This window comes from Ammospiza caudacuta, chromosome 3, assembly GCF_027887145.1.
Source record: "Ammospiza caudacuta isolate bAmmCau1 chromosome 3, bAmmCau1.pri, whole genome shotgun sequence".
Classification (NCBI taxonomy): Eukaryota; Metazoa; Chordata; class Aves; order Passeriformes; family Passerellidae; genus Ammospiza; species Ammospiza caudacuta.
The window spans coordinates 25,058,332-25,075,887 of NC_080595.1; the positions used below are offsets into that span (position 1 = coordinate 25,058,332).

Below are 17,556 nucleotides of genomic sequence, written 5' to 3' on the forward strand. Positions count from 1 at the left end.
TTCAGTGTCCCAGGGAAGCCTTGGCATCTGTCCATGCACACAGGTATGGCATCTCTGGATGCTTACAAACTCTAAAAGTTCTGCACAGAATATTAGTTATAAAAATTAAATTAAATTGTAATTTGACTCCTCTTCCAGAATGTAGAGGTGAGAGTGTTAATAATTTTATTACTGTTTGGATTAGGGAAATATTTAAATTCCTGTCTGCAAGAATTTTAAGGAGATTTAAATGCTTGAGGATGAGGCCTGTGTCTGACCAGGGACTGTATAAACAAGTAGTTGAAGACAGTGACCTTGTGGCAGAAGACTTATTATTATGTAAGGGTTAAATACCCCTTTCATCTGTCCAGAGATGATTTAGACTCCTGAGAGGCTATATGGGACTCCCACCCATAACTGGGTGGGATACAAACACCTTGTTAGGCACAGAAATGCTCCTTGCTGTGCTCTACCTGCATGAGACTCTGCCATGAGAGCACTCAAGGGAGAGAAAGCTGTTTCACGGGAGAGAGATCTCCTGCTCTAGACACAGCTCAGCTGGATGGAGATGGGTTGTGTCAGACCTCATCTCCCATGCCCTGTTATTTTTACTCTTCCCTACAACTGCAGGCCAGCGCACCGTGCGCAGCTGCCCTGCCGTGCTGCGGTCTCTGCCCAGCCCAGGGTTACATACTTCCCTGAGGTGTGCTGCTGCTCCTGCAGTGCCAGGAATGCTGGAGGGCTGCCAGGTGCTGTTGGTAAATACAGGCTGCAGTTTGACATAATTGCTTTCTTCCTGGAGTCTCAGAAATTACGTACAAAAGCAAACGAAGTGCAGGAAAGCGTTCTGCACTCAGTGCGTTTTGTATCAGATGATATTTATTCTTTTTTTTATGCTCCTTTGAATGTAGTACAGTTTGTACTTGTTGTCTGTAAGAGAGGAGAGAGTCACGTACTTGGAAATGTCCTGAGAGTTACATTGCCCCTAATTATTTATAAGCTTTTCTTCACTTCTGGCCTTCAAATAAATCTAACTAAGTGGGAGAATGCCCAGCGACTGGAGCAGTGCCCTTCACCTCGCAAAGCAGCTTCTGCCTGATGGCCTCTTCCTCTGCTTGAACCACCAAGCAACCTGGCTTCCCTTGATACCTTCAGTCTGTCTTTTGAAATTACTAGCAAACAAAAATCTTGCCAGCCCCAGCTGACTTTGGGAGAACTGAGGAAGAATTTTTTGTATTTCTGGCTTCTTTTCATTTTAGGTTTGGAAAACCTGTAAAATATTACTTCATTTGCTTTTTGAGTAGTAGTGGTTTGATCTGGTTTCACTGTAATGTCTCATTAAAAATAAAAGACAACAAGAAAACTACTGGTTTGGAAAAGCACAAATTTTTATCTGTATCAGATAATTTAAATTCATAAGGAGAATTTCTATTCTATGCAGAAATGAACAAAGTTTTCTTAAAAATCAGAAGCCATTCTGTGCTGTATATCACAGTGTGAAGCTGACCTAGTTCTTCATGTAGGAGTGTCCAGTGAAGAAGAGTAGTTGCTAAGGTCACTAACAGCACTAATGGATTAGCCTTTTCCTGCCTAAACCATTACAGCTGTGTCATCCTGAAGATGTTTCTTCGGTCCCCAGCATTGTGCTCGCAAGATATGCTTGGTTGTATGAGTTATGCCTTTTCCCCCTACCTTTTGGTACTTGAACAGCAGTATTCTATGATTGAACAGTGGGGAAATGATACCTCTTGAAACCTCTTCTACACTGAGAAGGATTTTTGCAAGAATGATCAAGGAGACCTTCTTTCTCCCCTTGCAAGATGCAGTGGTGCTGTGGAGGAATCAAATACTGTTGGAGAGATCCATACCTCTGTGTCTGCTGCCTTTGCAGTGTGCTGGCAAGGCTTCCAGACCAAGAGAGATGTTTCCCTTCAGTCACACACAGAGAAAGAGATAGGTAAGAGTGTCTTGAGCTGAGACTTATGTGGTTTTCTTTAAGCTGTTTGCTAGTGAAGGCTCTTAGGAGAACTTGTGTTGTGCTTGGCATGAGACAGTGAATTGAAGGTTTAGTTTTATTCTGTGTCAAATTTGAAATTTGTTTTCATTCTTTATTGTGTTTTCCCATTTTTGTCTTCCCCATTCCACAGCCACTGATTTTATCCACATGGCTTTTTCAAGTAAATACCATAAAAAGTCTGATTCCGATGTATGTGATAGCAAAGGAACTGTCTTGTTCAGTTTTCTCTTGGTCCATTGAAGTAGGGGACTACAAATTTTTACCAAGAATCTACAAAGATATTGAATCTATAAAGATATTGTATCTGTCTTCAAACTGTATTTAGGATACCTTTTTTCCCCGTAGCTGTTTTCTGAGAAATGGTTGAAGGACTTTAAGGTTTTGTGTGTGTTTTGTAGGCCTACAGAGTATGTACTTTAAACATAAGGAATTTCCACTTAGCAGAATGTTTAAATTCCAAAGCTTATGCTCTAACTAAGAACCTTGTTTAATTCAGCATACTTCTTAGAATGAGCTTAATTTGCAAAGAGCACTTGATACACAAAAAAGAAAAAAAGTACCCAAAGGAGCTCGGTGTAATTTCTCTTCAGAAAAATAAATTCTTAATAGAAAATGTTAGTTTAAGATGTTATGTCTCCCTTTCACACCTGAAATACTCTTAATAGAAATCCTTTGTTAGCATCAGAACAAGGTCATGGTTATCTGATTAGCTGTTTATAGGCTTGCATTAGTTTCACTGGTTTGGTTTTGTTTTAAGTGGAAGAGTGAGTTTGAGGAGGGGAGTGTTGTGAATGCCTGCACAGTTGGGATGACTTTGTTAGGGACATTGCTTCTCCCAGGCAACCTGTAAATGGGGAAAGGAGATCCAGTAATGGAATAATCCTTCATTTGGAATACCAAAACATTCCTGTCTCTCAATGACATTTTTTTTCAGTCATCTACAGAATAGCTATGAATAAAAATGAATGTTCCCAATGGTTTTAAGATGATGCAAACACTGAAGAACCTAGTTTACCTTTAGGTGCCTGTAAATGACTCATCTTTGAGATCTTACTTAGTAACCTTAACAGAAAACCCAGTGAGAAATTGGTCAGACATTCAGAATATGTGTAAACAAAAAACTCAGACACGTGCATTGATTTGAGAATTAACAGCTTTTACAAGCTGGGGCAATCTGAGTGGTTTTTAAGCATTTCCAGCCTTGCCATTCCATTTAATTCTTTAACTGGAAGCTAGGTTAAGTGTGACCTTTTACATGAGTGAGATGTCATTAGGCATTCATATATATATTTAAGCTAAATGGAAAAGTAACCCAGTGTGTATTACACAGAGTGCATCCATTAAACCATTTGTACATCTGCACCTTGAGAAAATGGTGCCAGCTGATTGCCCTCAGCAGAATTAAGGGAAAACTCCTGTTCCTTTACTGCTTTTGAAAAGCAGGGGAGATATTGGCCTTGTTTTCCTGAGTGTATGATACAACTTAGAGCAGTTAATGTCCAATCCATGTTGACATTTCTGGCATACAGGAGCTGATGGGTTTGTTCCAGAATAGGGTGTTTGCACACACCCTTCTGGGATGGCTTGTCCAGCTGTAGCTCTACCTGGACAGCAAGGCCAGACACTTGGGATTTTTTAATTACCATTGATTTCATTCTTAGGCTACTGCTAACTGTACAATTACTATACAGGGAATGGCTCATGCTCTGCAAGGAAATGTGTGCAACTAACAGTAATTAAAGAGAAAAGTGTTTTTTGAAATTGAATTATTTAGCTAAAACTCTCATTGCGTCCCACTTAAAATAGTCTGTGAAGCCAGAGACTGAACAAAAATGCTGTCCTTGATAAGATGTAGTCCTCCCCACCCTTTCCTCTCTGTAATTTCCTTTCATTCTTCCCACTTTTCAGATTCAGGCAGTAGTTTCAGATAGGTTGGTCAGCAGGGCAGTTGGTGAGTAGTTGGCCAGGGGTTGAAGCAGTAGCCTGTCCTGCATGGTGATGGTGAGATCTGCAGCCACTGTTCTGAGCAGTGCTGAACAAGCTGGTGAATGTTTGTTTCAATTCCTTTTGTGTGAGTCTTGGGTAACATGTCCCTGCCTCGTCAGATTGTTGTGAGGATGTATTTATGTCCTTGATGGCTTCTGATGTTAGAGCAATGCAAGGTATAACAGCCCTCTCATGCAATTACCTGAAAATAATACATTATGTCAGTACCCATGAAAGCTAAAAATGGGAGATTAAACCACAGCAGCTAATTTGATAGGTTTGTTTGCACTTCAGTCAAATAGCAGTGCTCCCTCTCAGTCTCTAGGCTTTTGTCTGGTGATGCTGGTAGACTACCATGCTAGTCACGCACCTAACCAGTGGTTTTCTGTTTGTGTGTTTATTTTTTTTTCCTGTTCTGTTTGTGTTTTTCTAACTCCCTAATAAATGTCAAGTTATACTGGCTTTGGAAAATACACTTCATGTAAAATTGTGATAGTTACTTTTCTAGTGTAATGATAACCACTGTAGTCCATTGGGCAGCTTTTAATTATCTCTATAGCAACTAAATTCAGTAAAAACTGAAAATAACTGATTCATGCAGTTCTGTGCCAAGAGATACGTGTGGGCAATGTACTATCTGTTTGAAATGTCACACTCAGCTGGCGCATTCAAATGATGCATACTCTGCTGGCACTGCCTTCCCTCGCTTCTCTTAAGAAATGAGGAAATGGGATCTAATTTTTCATTTGCAGTACTATTGGTTAAGAGAAATGGACTCTTAAATGTCACCATTAGTGTTCCTCTACTTTTTGCTCCAGAATATTCAAACAAAACCAGGAAGACCGGGTAGCAAGTAATTTTCTGTTTGCTTCATTCCTTTCGGCACGTGGAAAATGGCATTTTAGAGCTGGTTATGTCAGTGCAAATGCTTTGTTTTAGTTCAGCTTGAACCTGTTTTAGCTAAACTCTTTTGGTTTGTTTCACTTTAAAGGAAGTGGTTCTTGCAAGTGAGGATCATACATCTTAAATGTCATTACTTCTGTATCTCTAGTTCTTCTGTCTACTTTGTGTTTTGGCTCAGCACTTGCATGTGTCCCTGATAAATTTTAGGAGTGCTAGTTAGAATGAGTATCTAGAATATGTGTTGTCTTCCTCCCACTCGGTGTTGCCCCGGTCTCTGGCAGCCGCGTTCCTGCCATTACTCATTGCACCTAGGAGGGTTTGGAGCTGGAAGCCAGCCAAACGCGAGGGATCGCCTCGGAGGAGGCTCCTCTGAAATGGCTCGGATGCTTCTTGCTTTTCACATGCATGTTTTAGGTTTGATTTTTTCGGAGGTGCTGAGTGCCTGCATTTCCTGCGGACCCGCAGCCAGCCTTTCTTCTTTCAAGATCGCGCCTCTTTTCAAAGCCTCTATTCCTTCGCTTTTTAAACTAGTTTTCAAAGCTGGCCCGAGGGCATGAAAACCCGAAGATTATGTTATAGACCCCTGTGGTGGGGGTAATGGTGGGAGAGTTAGCACCTCTGGATGAGTGCCCTGTAGAGTTGCTGTTTGTACTGAGCCTCTCAAAGAACGGCTTTGCAATTAAATCCGTGCTTTAAATTCAGCGCCAACACAGTATTGTGGAAGATTTGTTGTATAAGGTATTCATTTGGGATATGTAGCGAGTACCTGGCAATCCTGTGTGTGGAGGTGTTTATTTCATGGCTTTACAATGTGAAGTTCTTTCCCGCTGAACTTCAGGAACGTCTTGTTTCACACGTGGGTCTCCTTACTTGTGCGTGTGTGTTTTGCAGGAGTCCCGTGGAGCTCGCCCCAGGAATGGACAGCTCCCTCCGCGTGTGGAGGAGAGCGGTGCCAGCTGCAGCGGCCTCGGCGGCGGGCGGGCAGCGGCGCTGGTAGCTCGGGGGGAGCCGGGGCAGGGCCGATCCCGCGGGCCCGCAGCCATGCCGTTCGGGCTCAAGCTGCGGCGCACCCGGCGCTACAACGTGCTCAGCAAGAACTGCTTCGTGACCAGGATCCGTCTGCTGGACAGCAACGTGATCGAGTGCACCCTGTCCGTGGAGAGCACGGGCCAGGAGTGCCTGGAGGCCGTCGCCCAGAGGCTGGAATTGCGCGAGGTAAGGGCGGCTCGGGAAGCGCCATCTGTCGCTGGGTAATTGGACGCGATTTTAGCTCGGGCAGTCTGTGCGTTTGAGTCATGTTGTTCTCAGGGCTGGCCAGATACGATCAGCAGCTGGAGCTTGGACAAACACGCTCTGATTGCACGGAACGGCGCTCGGGGCTTTGGGCCGCTGCTCATCCGTCCTGGCTTTGGGAGCTCTCTGTAACACCGAGTTTCTTTTCTTAGAAAGCCGCGAGTGTTACTTGTTGAGCTGGGATGCCAAAGGACAAGTTACAGTAACTTTTTTTCTGAATGTAGCCCTGGTTTCACTGCACTGCTGGCTGAATTATGCAAATAGGAAGGTGACTACTGGCTTTAAAACCTCTGCCTTTATGTAAATACTCTTGTTACTATAAAACTGAAGAGGGCAATAGTAACACTAACACTTGTGTTTTACTTGTGGGGTTTTTCTTCCTTTTGGTTTTGTTTAATATTTCACATCTGAAATCCTAAAAGTCTTCTTTCACATTCCCAATGCTTCTGGAAATGTCGAAGAAACCAGCCTTTATTCAAGACTGAAATCCTTACTTTTCTACTTCTTGCTGTGTTGAAGTGTTTAGTATTTAAGTGTTGAATCCTTTATAGAAATACCTCTCCAATGTGCATGGCACAAGTGGACTGACTGACTTTCCTTACCTTCTGTGGGCTCCCTGTGTGTATCCTACATGCTTCTACACTTCTGCAAATCATAAGTGAAAAACCATTGCCTGGAAGTTGCTGTGTTATCATCTGGCTGTCCTGGCTGATACTTTCTGTAAGCACAGCTGGGGAAATTAAAAATCTTGCAGTGTTTTATTCAGTTTGCCCATCTAGTGGGGGCAGCGGGAAGGTAGCATACAATAACTCCAATATCTGAAAACTAAACAAAAATTCTTTTTCCCCCCTTTTTTTTTATAATGATAAAGAATGGGAGAACTCTGTGTGTGTCTCCAGAATAGGCTGGAAAATGTGCAGGCAGGAACAGGGCAGAGGGAATACTGCATAGTGTTTTTCATGCTTGGGTGGTTGATTGGTTTGTTTGTTTGGTTTTAAATATGAATTTTAGTAGAATCATCTCCCCCTCCTCCCTTTACTTACAGAGATGAAGATTTATCAATACATCATTTTTCCATTTTTTTCCCTTTCTGTTGTGATGCCCTAGGGTGTCCTTAGGGAAGAACCAAGGTTCTCTCTTTCCTTCCAATGCAGAAAGCATTGAAATGAATGAAGTGATTCTCCTCATGTTCCCTGTGAGCTTATCTAGTTGGTGCAGGAGAAGTCTGGGGCCTCCTGATTCTCTCTGGAGGTCCACCTGCATTTGCAAACAATAGCTCTGTCAGCGGGTCAGTGTTCTTTTCCACAAAGCATTTTGTGATCTCAGAACGTGTTTTGTTCCACTTTGGAAGTTCCAAAATTTTCCAGAGAAATGAAATTACAGACAGTAGAGTAGCAAAGGAAGCTGTTTAGGTCCATGTTCAGTTCCATGTGGGTTTTCTATTGCTTTGGGTTTTTTTAATTTTCAAAATTATTTCTGTCATGCAAAAAGAAATATGTCAGCACAAAAAGTTTGTGTTTCAAGATAAAAAAATATTTTAACAACATAGAAGAGAATGCTTTGATGTTGTTGGAACGCATTCCCCTTCTTTCATCACCCTCCCTGCTTTTTTTTCTAAACAAGGCTTTGGCAACGTTGAACTGGTTTTGTAAAGTTCAGATTTCAACAGTGCAGCGTTTTTTGACAGAAGTGGGTGTTTTGGGTGTTGTTTTTTTTTTTTTAAGGAGAGAATTACCTAGCTCTTTCAACTCTGAGAGGGTCTCCCTGTGTCTTCTTTTGCTGCTTGGATGAGGAATAATTGGAGCTGGCAAGCTTGGAGGTGCCTGGTGCTGTTCTTTCTTTCAGACCCCAAATTCAATTCTTCTTCTGCCCCGTAGTCTTCCTGCCACTGTTTGTAAGGATGATGAGGTAATTTGATGACTGTCCCCTTTCCTCTCTAGGTTTACCATCATTTTTGACCTCACTGTCCACCCAAATTCTGTTGAAGGGTCAAAAATATTTTCACAAAGCTCAAATTTCTACAAGATTTGTGCAACTGGATAGCTGAGTAGAGAAGCCTGTTAAGTGTACCTGAGGCAAAAATCCTTGCAAGCATTCATATCACAGAGAGAGTTTTAAAATTTCCTGAATGCAGCAAAACCTGCAGCTGGCATATGCCTTTTCTTAGAAATCCTGATTTGCAAGTTGTGATAAGGATAAGCCAACCCTCATTAAGTCCCATGCTAACAAAACAGTGCTAAAATCCTGTTTGTCTCCTCCTTGCAGTCTCAGGTAATACCTCAGTTTGGTTTTATGTTAAAGTAAATCCCAGGTGTACCACAGCTTTTACCTTCAAGTTAGGAATGCATCCATGTCTCACTCAATCCAATTCTTAGAAATGAACAAAAAACTGCCCAAACTCTTCCTGCTGAAAAGCAAAACTCTTTGAGATTATGCCTTGTTGTGAGGGACTGTCAATCATACCACACATGACTGAAAAACAGTATCTGGTGGATTATGCATATTTCTGTTTGATCTCTGGGGAATGCAACTCCCTGCCTGACTGACTCAGGGTTCAGGAGTAGGTCAGCAGAAAGTGGAGCCATGTAACTACTGTAAAATCTGGTTTTATCCTTTTCAGCAAAGCTCTTGACAAAGCATCAGGTCTTCTACTTGAACAGTTACTGGTTCCAATAAAATGTGATCTTATTCCAGCATTAGGTAAAAGGTAAAGACAAAAAGAGGGGAGGAAGGGAGAGGAAAGACAAGGCCAAAAATGTAATTTTATAATCATGTATGTATGTGCACAGTTTATGAAAAGGATTTTTCCCCAATATAATGTCATTTTTCCATTCCACTTCCAGACTAAGTGAACCTACTTGAAGTAGCATAGTAATCTACAAATCTGTTGGGAGTCTTCACGTTTCCTTATCCTTTTTGTTCTTTTTAATTCACTTTCTAAAATGCTAAAATGTTTAAAGGTTGTATGCTCTGATGTATTGTAGGTGGGAGAGAGGGCAAGAAGGTTCTTTCCAACAAAAATTGTTCTTGTGAGCCAAATTTCACAATGGTATATCCATCACTGTCACCCTATAAGCCCCAAAGCAGGAGGTTGGTGAGCTGAGCACCACAGGCAAGTGCTGTGCACTGTGCAGAGCTGGCCTTTTGCTGCTGCTCTGACCTTTAGTGGCCCAGAAGGTGCTCCTTTCTTTCAGGGCACAGCTGAAACCTGGGGTTTTGCAGCCAGATTGCCACCAAATGTGGCTTGGTTTGACTCGTCTTGCCAGCAAAGCCGAGATGGGGTTCAGGCAGTGCTTGGACAAAAGACCTTCTGTGAATAAAACATTGGCCTTCTATGAATAAAACAATAAATGGCTGCTGTAAATGGCACCTTCCCCTCTGTTCAAGTGCCCTGGGATAGCAAGGCTTAAGGTTTTTTGCCTGGAGAAGCTGGAACTCCATCTCTTTCTCAAGGATAAATATTTAGTTGGCTGACTAACCAGATTCTTTAACAAACACTGAGCTGGGCTTGATGAATCTTTTAGAATGACATTTGCTGCTTTAGTGATTTTCTGTCATCTCCTAAGGGTAACCATTCTACTCGTTTGGCCCAGCGTAAATGCTGGGGTGGTTCTGGACTTGGGAGGAAAGCTAAGGCCAAGTCCAAAACAAATGATGTTGCCTTCTGAACTGGCAGCTATAATGTCACCTATTTTAAGACTTCCCAGTGCAGTTTTTATAAGTCTGGTGTTGGGACGCACTGTATTTTGAGAATCACCTTTTCATTCTGGCACCCAAGTGCTCTGGTTCTTGTTTGCTGCTTCAGCAGAGGACTGCAGCTCCTGGAGGAGTGTGAACCAATTTCCTGGTACCACATATGAAGTCATGTGTGGTAGGTGAGACAAATTTTAAAACCTCAAGGGTAATTTGTGTTGCTTCAGAACCTGACAGCTGTAGGTATAGATATTGATTCCCTGGAAATCTGAGTGAAGTCAGTGGTTCCTTTTGTGCAGATGGACAAACAGACCAGCTTTTGGAATCAACCTAGTTTTTAATCAGCTGCTTATAGATAGAAGATCCCATTTTTTTATAACCTCATCTAATTTTTGGGTTGCTTTGTGGACTGGACAGCATGGCATGACTCACCTTCTGGAGAGCCAAATGCCTTCTCATAGCATGCTGAACTTGGTGGTCCATCCCTTTCCAGTCCCACGTTCTTCTGTTCCTTTTTGGGGATCACTGATACTCATAGTGGGGAGGGTCTCTTCAGGTGTGTACTGCAGTGGCTACAGGAATCCTCCACTGTAGGTTCTTAAAAAACACACGACATTTTCAAGAAGTGAAGTTGCTGGTAACAGGGACCTGATTTTCAAATAACTGTGTCTCTCCAAAGTGCGTGAATTTGAGACATGGGCTCTGCTCTGCTATCAGTTCCTGTGCTTCAGCTGCAGTAGCTTGATCCTCTCCAGGCTGCTTTCCAGAAAAACAGTTGTCTTCTAGTTGTGCAAAATGCATGCTGCCCTGTTTGCTCCACAGTACCTGCTGTAATCCAGAAGCTTCAACAGCACTGTGTTTCATTTACTTCTTGTTCCTTGGGATTGCTTCTAGATTTGGTACTTGAAGAGCCTTTCTACTGCAGCAAATCTAAACTGGCGTGTCTCCCAGCCCCCACTCAGAGGGGAGGGACTGTACACATTCGAGCTGTTTAATTGCAATCCCTGAATTCCTTGAATAACTCTTCTAGGCTTCAGAGTCCAAATCTTCTTCTTTGGTAGATGTTTTAGAAGTACTTCACACTTCAAATTTGGGGTTCTAGCTGTTGTGAATGTTTACTTTTTCAAGTAATATGGAAGCTCTGTTTTTGCATCTCTGCACTGTTTCTTGCTGAGGATGAGCTGCCCTGCAGTGATTTTCAAGTGTGTTAAAGGGTTTCCCTTTAGAGGTGGTAAAATCACTGCCTTTTTCTGCCTTCACATTAATTCCTTTTCTTTGCTGCCTCCACTGTCCCTCCCTCCTTCATTTTAATCTAATTACTACCATGGTGAACTCATCAGAAAGAACTTTTTATCCACTGGTGACTACAAAGGGAGAGTAGAAATATATCAGGGAACATTTGTGAGGTTAGTTTTGTTTGAAGTTTATCCTGTGGGAGATGCTGATTTCTTGATTTATTTGCGCCCTAGGTAGATTGATTGATTGACTGATTTATTGAAGATACCTTTAATTTCTAGGAGGAAATACTACAAAAGAACAAGTTTGCTTCACTGTACCAGACTGAGCAGTGCTCAAGCTGTTTGTCAGGCTTAAATGAGGAATCAAGTTGAATTAGTTATCACCTTAGTTAAATGCTAGTCTGGATGTTGTCCAAAGTTGAAAATATGCATGTAATGAGACCCTAAAGTAAGTACACCTGTGCTCCCATTCAGAGTCTTGCATGTTTGTCTCTTGCATGCCTTCAGCTATAAAGTAGTTGCAGCAGTGCTTCCCTACTGGTTTGTTGCCATTTGTAAGCATTTAAAATTTTTGGTACTGTATTACTTGTCCTTGTGTTGTGTGCTAAGTCATGGTGTGTGCAATGGTTTTTATAGAAACATCCATACCAGCATGAAATAGGCTGTTCATGGTGGATTTTGCACAGTTTAACATCTGCAATTTGTCTGCTACAATGTTTTTCACTTTTTCTTCAGATCTGCAGCCATAGTACTTGATGTTTAAGTGCTTTTCAATAAAATCCTTCACGATGGATTGGCTATTCCTTCAGCAGCTTTATTGCCACTTTGTAGCTGTAGTTCTGAGTGCTGTTCTGTGTTAATTCCTCTTCACCAGCAGCAGTCCCACGTGGCTCATACAGGAGCTGCCACAGCCATTGAGATTTGCACTGGGCAGGAAACAGCTGAGGTTTCCAGCCTGGTGTTTCTGTGGAGCCTAGAGCAAACAACTTGTGAGATGTGCACGTTCTAACTGTATACTTGTCCATCATAAAACCTTGTGAGTGAGTTTAAAAAAAAAAGAGTGAACAATTCTGTGTTGGGTAAATGGTTCTGGTATTGGTAGATATATTTGACATATGCATGTGGGTTTGCATTCTTTTTTTTTCTAGTTGGAGGAGTCCTTGTCCTTTGTGTGAAGTGGGCCTGATTCAAAGCTTCATGAAGCCTTTGCACTTTAATTCAGGCTTGGCGTTTGCTGTCTGTTCACAAAGCACAGGTGTCCCTTGAGAAAACACTCAGGCACTTTCTGTAAATCATTTATGTCACCTATGCCACAATGTCATGTAGAGCTCTTCAATATGCATTTGGGAGAGATGGTAGAAGGCAGATAGTGCACTGTGAAGTATATTGCAATATTAATTTGTCATTGTTTTCAAAATGTCCCACTAAAATGGGCAGTAAAAAAGAAATTACTCTGACTTTGCATATGGAAAAATGTACACAGTGCCATCTGTTCTTATTTGCATTTGTGACATCGTGTGAGTGATCTAGCTGGCAAAGGTAAACTGACACTCGTGTTTCTCTGTCTAGACTCACTACTTTGGCCTTTGGTTTCTCAGCAAGAACCAGCAGGACCGCTGGGTTGAACTGGAAAAGCCTCTGAAGAAGCAGCTGGACAAATTTGCCAATGAGCCTTTGCTTTTCTTTGGGGTGATGTTCTATGTGCCCAGTGTTTCCCGACTGCAGCAGGAGGTGACAAGGTATGTGCTTCCCTCTGTTCACAGTGTTGGGATAGAGCTGGGAGAGAATGGGCCTGTGACAGAGCATCTGAGAGGAACACTTGCTCTGTTTGTGGCATTCAGTATTTGCTCAGGTATCATCTGCTTATTTCCTTTCCTGATGATTGCCCAAATGGGAAAATATGGGAGAAGTCACCATTTGATTATTTCTACTTGGGAAGAAGAAAAAAAAAACAAAACTGTCTCACTGGATGATTGTGCATGACTAACTGCAGGGGAAAAAATGGGAGTCATACTTATATGACTATACATCTGACATAAATTTTAGAAAGGACCATGGTGACCATGGATTTTCTTCTGTGACTTTCTCCTGGTGAAAAGGAAGCCACAAAGGAACTCTATGTAGAGTTTTAGTTTATTATTCTTAAGCCTACATGTGCTTTGGTGAAAGTGAACTTTGGCATTTTTTTCCCCAGGTTTTGCTCATCCCACTCATGATTTTCCCTTATGCTTCACAAAAAGATTAAAACTGTTAAGAGGGCATTAGTCCTTTAATTATGATCAGGGCGTACCTTTGCAAACAACTTCAGTGGGAATTACTCTTTTATTCAGAGCCCTGTGCTGCAGTTGTAACAATACAACTGTTTTGAGGGGCTATTTTTGTAAACCACATCACTGGGTGGTTTTTGCACATCTAATAATTTAATAATACAAAAAAGAGAGTGAGGAGAAAAAAGCCCACCTCACCTAAAAAGGGGTGGAATTGTTTTCTTTTTGACCAAAATTATTTCATTTATCTTCTCTTAGCAAAGTTGTATCAGCCCAACTGAAGGTAAAGCCTGGAATAAGTGGATGAAGGCTTCAGGGTGGCAGAGGCCTTGCCACTGAAAAAAACCTGCTGTTGCTGAAACCCTGGAATTCACCTCATGGTCATGGTAGCTAGGAAAAGATATATAAATAGTGAGGAAAGAATGGCCTTAATTCTAGAAGGCATCCAAGACATGAAGCATTTTTTTTATATTGCAGATTGCATATTTTAAAGGATCTTTATTTGCCACTGAACTGGGAAGTTGGTATTGTTAGGATGTGAAAAAGTTGTATCTTGGAATGGCAGCTGTCAAGCCATTCCTTGACAACTGTGTGTGCTGAATTCTTGCCAAAGAGTGGGATAAAAGCATCATAAAACTTCAATTTCTGTGAGAACAGACCAAACACTGATGCTTGTCTGTATCTGTGTGTTCCTGCTTTGTAGGCACTGGGAGAGGGAAGCCTCAGTACCTTTTCCTTCAGAATTATTTTAATGTGCAGACGGAATGTCTGAAATGTTGTGTTGCTCAATTTGTCAGCCCCATCCTGGCCTGGTTGTGTGCGAGGAAGCATTGTGGCTGCTTGGATGCTATTATCTCTTCAAGCTGCAGCCTGCAGTGCTGATTGCTCATTCATAGCTCACCTGCAGAGGTATATTTGCTCATTCTGCCCAGGCTGGTAATAACAAAGCATTTCAGTGACAATTGAACTTCACAGCACTCTCAATTGGAGTGGCTGCTGCTGAATTGTTTTTCTTTCTGAAGTGATTGATAGCATAAGCTGTAGAGTCTTATAAGTGCCTTTTATGTTTTTTTAAAGGTGTGTAGCAGTTTACTAGAGGATTTCAGATATAGAATAGCCTGTTAAGATTTGTTTGTTTGTTTCATGGAGTGGAATTGCTGCACTGGAGATGGTGTGATGGCAGCAAACCTTCAGCAATAGGTAGATTCATGTTGGAGGCAATGGTGGGGACCTGGAGGATTCTTCTGAAACAACTGGCAGAGAAAGGCTTAGTTTAAAACCTGATTAGATGCACAGATGGATGTGGGCTTATAGGGGTTTTTTGGCTCTTGGTAAATTAATTCAACATTTGCTTTTATTTTGTTGGTGTCTGCTTCTAGGATTAGACTTGATCATGATATGATTACATGTGATGTTGAGGTAGGCACTGGACTCGCCCACTCAGTGCCTGTGTATTTGATTTATATTTAGGTACAAATGACAAATCTGTCTGAAATGCAGAACTTGTGATGAGACACTTCATCCCCTTCTGGGAGGCTGCAGATCCACCACAAACAAACCCAACCCCAAAACACAACCACCACCAAAGGCCAAAGGTGCAGAGGTGGTGACCATACTGACAGCAGTGGACCTGTCACCTTTGTAACCCTCTCCAAGTGGAAACACCTCCAGCCCTGAGCTTGTCTGGCTGTGTTTGGAGTTGAAGGTGAATCCCATCTCTCAGCAGCAAGCTTTCAGTTAATTGTAGACTCCAGGGTTTCCAAGGTTGATTAATATTCTCTGAAGATGATGAAGTCTTCTGAGAATGCTTCAGCAAACACTGACATAATGCACAAGTATTCAAACACTAGGGAGTTGGTTTCCTGAGCTGGTTTGCTCTGCCTGTGATCTGTAGGATTATAGACTTGATAGCTGGTTTTGAGAAATTTGTCACCAAATTGAATATTCCTTCCTGTTTCCAGTGGCTGCGACCTCCTGTGTCTCATACACTGTCATTGTAAAAAAGGAAAATGATGCAAGTCTTTTAGGCTCTGTTGGTTGAGAGGAGCGTTACGTAGGGTGTTGGTCACTGGCTCTGAGGTAGTGTTCCTTAATAATTTTATGTGAAATATCACCTGAAAGATCTTTTGAAGACAATATGTGAACCATTTTGTGTTTGGCTGTTGTTCAGTGGTTGGGACCAATGGTAAGAATCCTGGTACCATCACTACGGTATTTATAAAATTAGAACTCTTTTTCATCTTATCATGACTGCCAGAAGTAGAAAATGCTAATTATGCCTCCTGGCCCATGGATTTTAACTGCCTGCAGGTGTTGGTAGTGGTCAGGAGCTCTTCATGGTTTCTCTGGTACCTTCCTGTATTGACAAGCCAAGTGTGGAAGCGCAAGTAAGGGTGAGTAACATTGCTCCAAGAACTGTGTCCCAGTGCTGGACAGACTTGATGGAAACCTGTCCACGTGTGCCATGCTGGGAGAGGAGTGGAACAGCAGTGTCGTGAGGAGTCAGCGCTGTCCCTCACAGGGAGTCACAGCGTGGGAAGGACAGGTGATTTACTGAAGTCAAATGCAAGCAGCAGTTGCAGAATGGTTGAGGTTGGAAGGTATCTCTGGAGATAAGAGATTGTCTGCTCAGAGCAAGGTCAGCTAGAGGAGATTGCTCTAGGACCATTTCCCATTGGGTATGGAATATAGTCATGGAAGGAGAGATTCCACACTTACTCTGGGAAATCTTTTCAGTCACCCTTGAAATAAAGAAGGAGGTTTATGGCTAGAAGGTGTGCCATGTATTTCAGTTTGTGCCCAAATGACCCCATAATTGTGGATTGATGCTGGGTGGGTGAGTGGGCTACCTGGGCCGGCCATGTATCTGGTTATTTAGGGCCTGCAGAGCTGCAGGCGCCTGCCATATAAACACAAGTACTGCCATGTCTTCATGTGGGATGGATGCCTGTAGTTAATTTGTCAGAGGTGTTTCTGATAATATGAGAGACTGTGGTAAAGAAAATGAAAAGACAAGAGTACCAGAGCAGTTTATTTAGGTTTTTAGCTCTTAGAAGCCAACCTCTGAGACCTGCAAGAAGGGATGAAGCGAAGAGTACTCTGGGGAGCACATTGATTGTTTTAGTAGGTCACATCTGATTCTGGCTTGCAGTTCTTTCCTTCTTTGATACAAGACTGATGCTTGAAGATGAAAATGTTGGTGGTGTAGAGGTTTTTTCTCTTTGGATGAAGTTAATCACTGGGGCAGGATAAGAAGCACCTGCAGGACATTGTCAGCCTTGTTCAATTTGTGGTTTTGAATGCAAATGCTGGGGCTACTCAGGGCTGTCATGTTTCCTGACCTGTGATGGATGCTTCCCAAGGATGTCCCAGGGAAACATACAGAAAGCAGACACCAGTAGAGTACCTGGTTTTTGTTTCTGGTAGTGGCCATGACATAAATATTGCTATGCCTTGATTTCAGAGCATTGTACTCTTGGCATCAAGCCTTCTGCTGCCTCCTAGGAAAGCTATTTCCCACCTTCTAGGCCTTTTATTTCTCTACCCTTTCTACTCTTTTTCTTTTCTCTTGAATTGAGGCTCCCATCTGTATATATTCCTTGTTCTTAATCCTGTCTCTTCCAACATCTCAGTGACTCCAGCATCTCCCTGCCCACTGGTCATGGCATTCTACTGGTCCCCAGTCCCACAGATGTTTTCCATTTTTACAGATTAATTAAAACTCCATGCTAATTCCTTAAGTTGTCAGTAGAAGTTTTCACCATGTTATTATTTCTACAATTTGAAAATTTCTAGAAAAATTTGTGATAAACAGAATAAAAAAACCCAAAACAAGCAAACAACAACAAAAAAAACAACTCTTCAGACTCGATGGCAGTTATAGCAGGAGTAATTTGGGTGGGAGTATGGGGATTGGCACATTAGCAAAAAGCATTTTTCATGGAAGGCTACTTAGACAACCTCTTTTTAGTCATCCAGCTGTTCTCAGTGAGCAGCCATCGCAGATGGAGATGCCTGTGCTTTTGGCATGTTTAAAGCACCTGGGATCTGCATACTGTCTGATATAAAGCAGTCTTTGTGATGCCCTGTAGAGTAGATATTTGCATAGATTAGACATATAAATCTGCCTTTTATTTTCTGCTAACTCCTCAGAGAGGAGGCATCCTTTCAAGCATTTATT

At 42.1% G+C, this 17,556-nt stretch overlaps 1 protein-coding gene across 1 annotated transcript in view; it reads left to right on the plus strand.

Annotated features, from left to right (window-relative positions):
• Positions 1 to 5,834: 5,834 nt before the first annotated feature.
• Positions 5,835 to 17,556, plus strand: part of PTPN14 (protein tyrosine phosphatase non-receptor type 14) — a 71,062-nt gene continuing 59,340 nt past the window's right edge. Inside the window, exons 1-2 of the mRNA XM_058801108.1 lie at positions 5,835 to 6,100; positions 12,679 to 12,848. Coding sequence (XP_058657091.1) covers positions 5,927 to 6,100; positions 12,679 to 12,848 — 344 coding nt within the window. The 5' untranslated portion in view covers positions 5,835 to 5,926. The remainder of the gene's footprint in view (positions 6,101 to 12,678; positions 12,849 to 17,556) is intronic.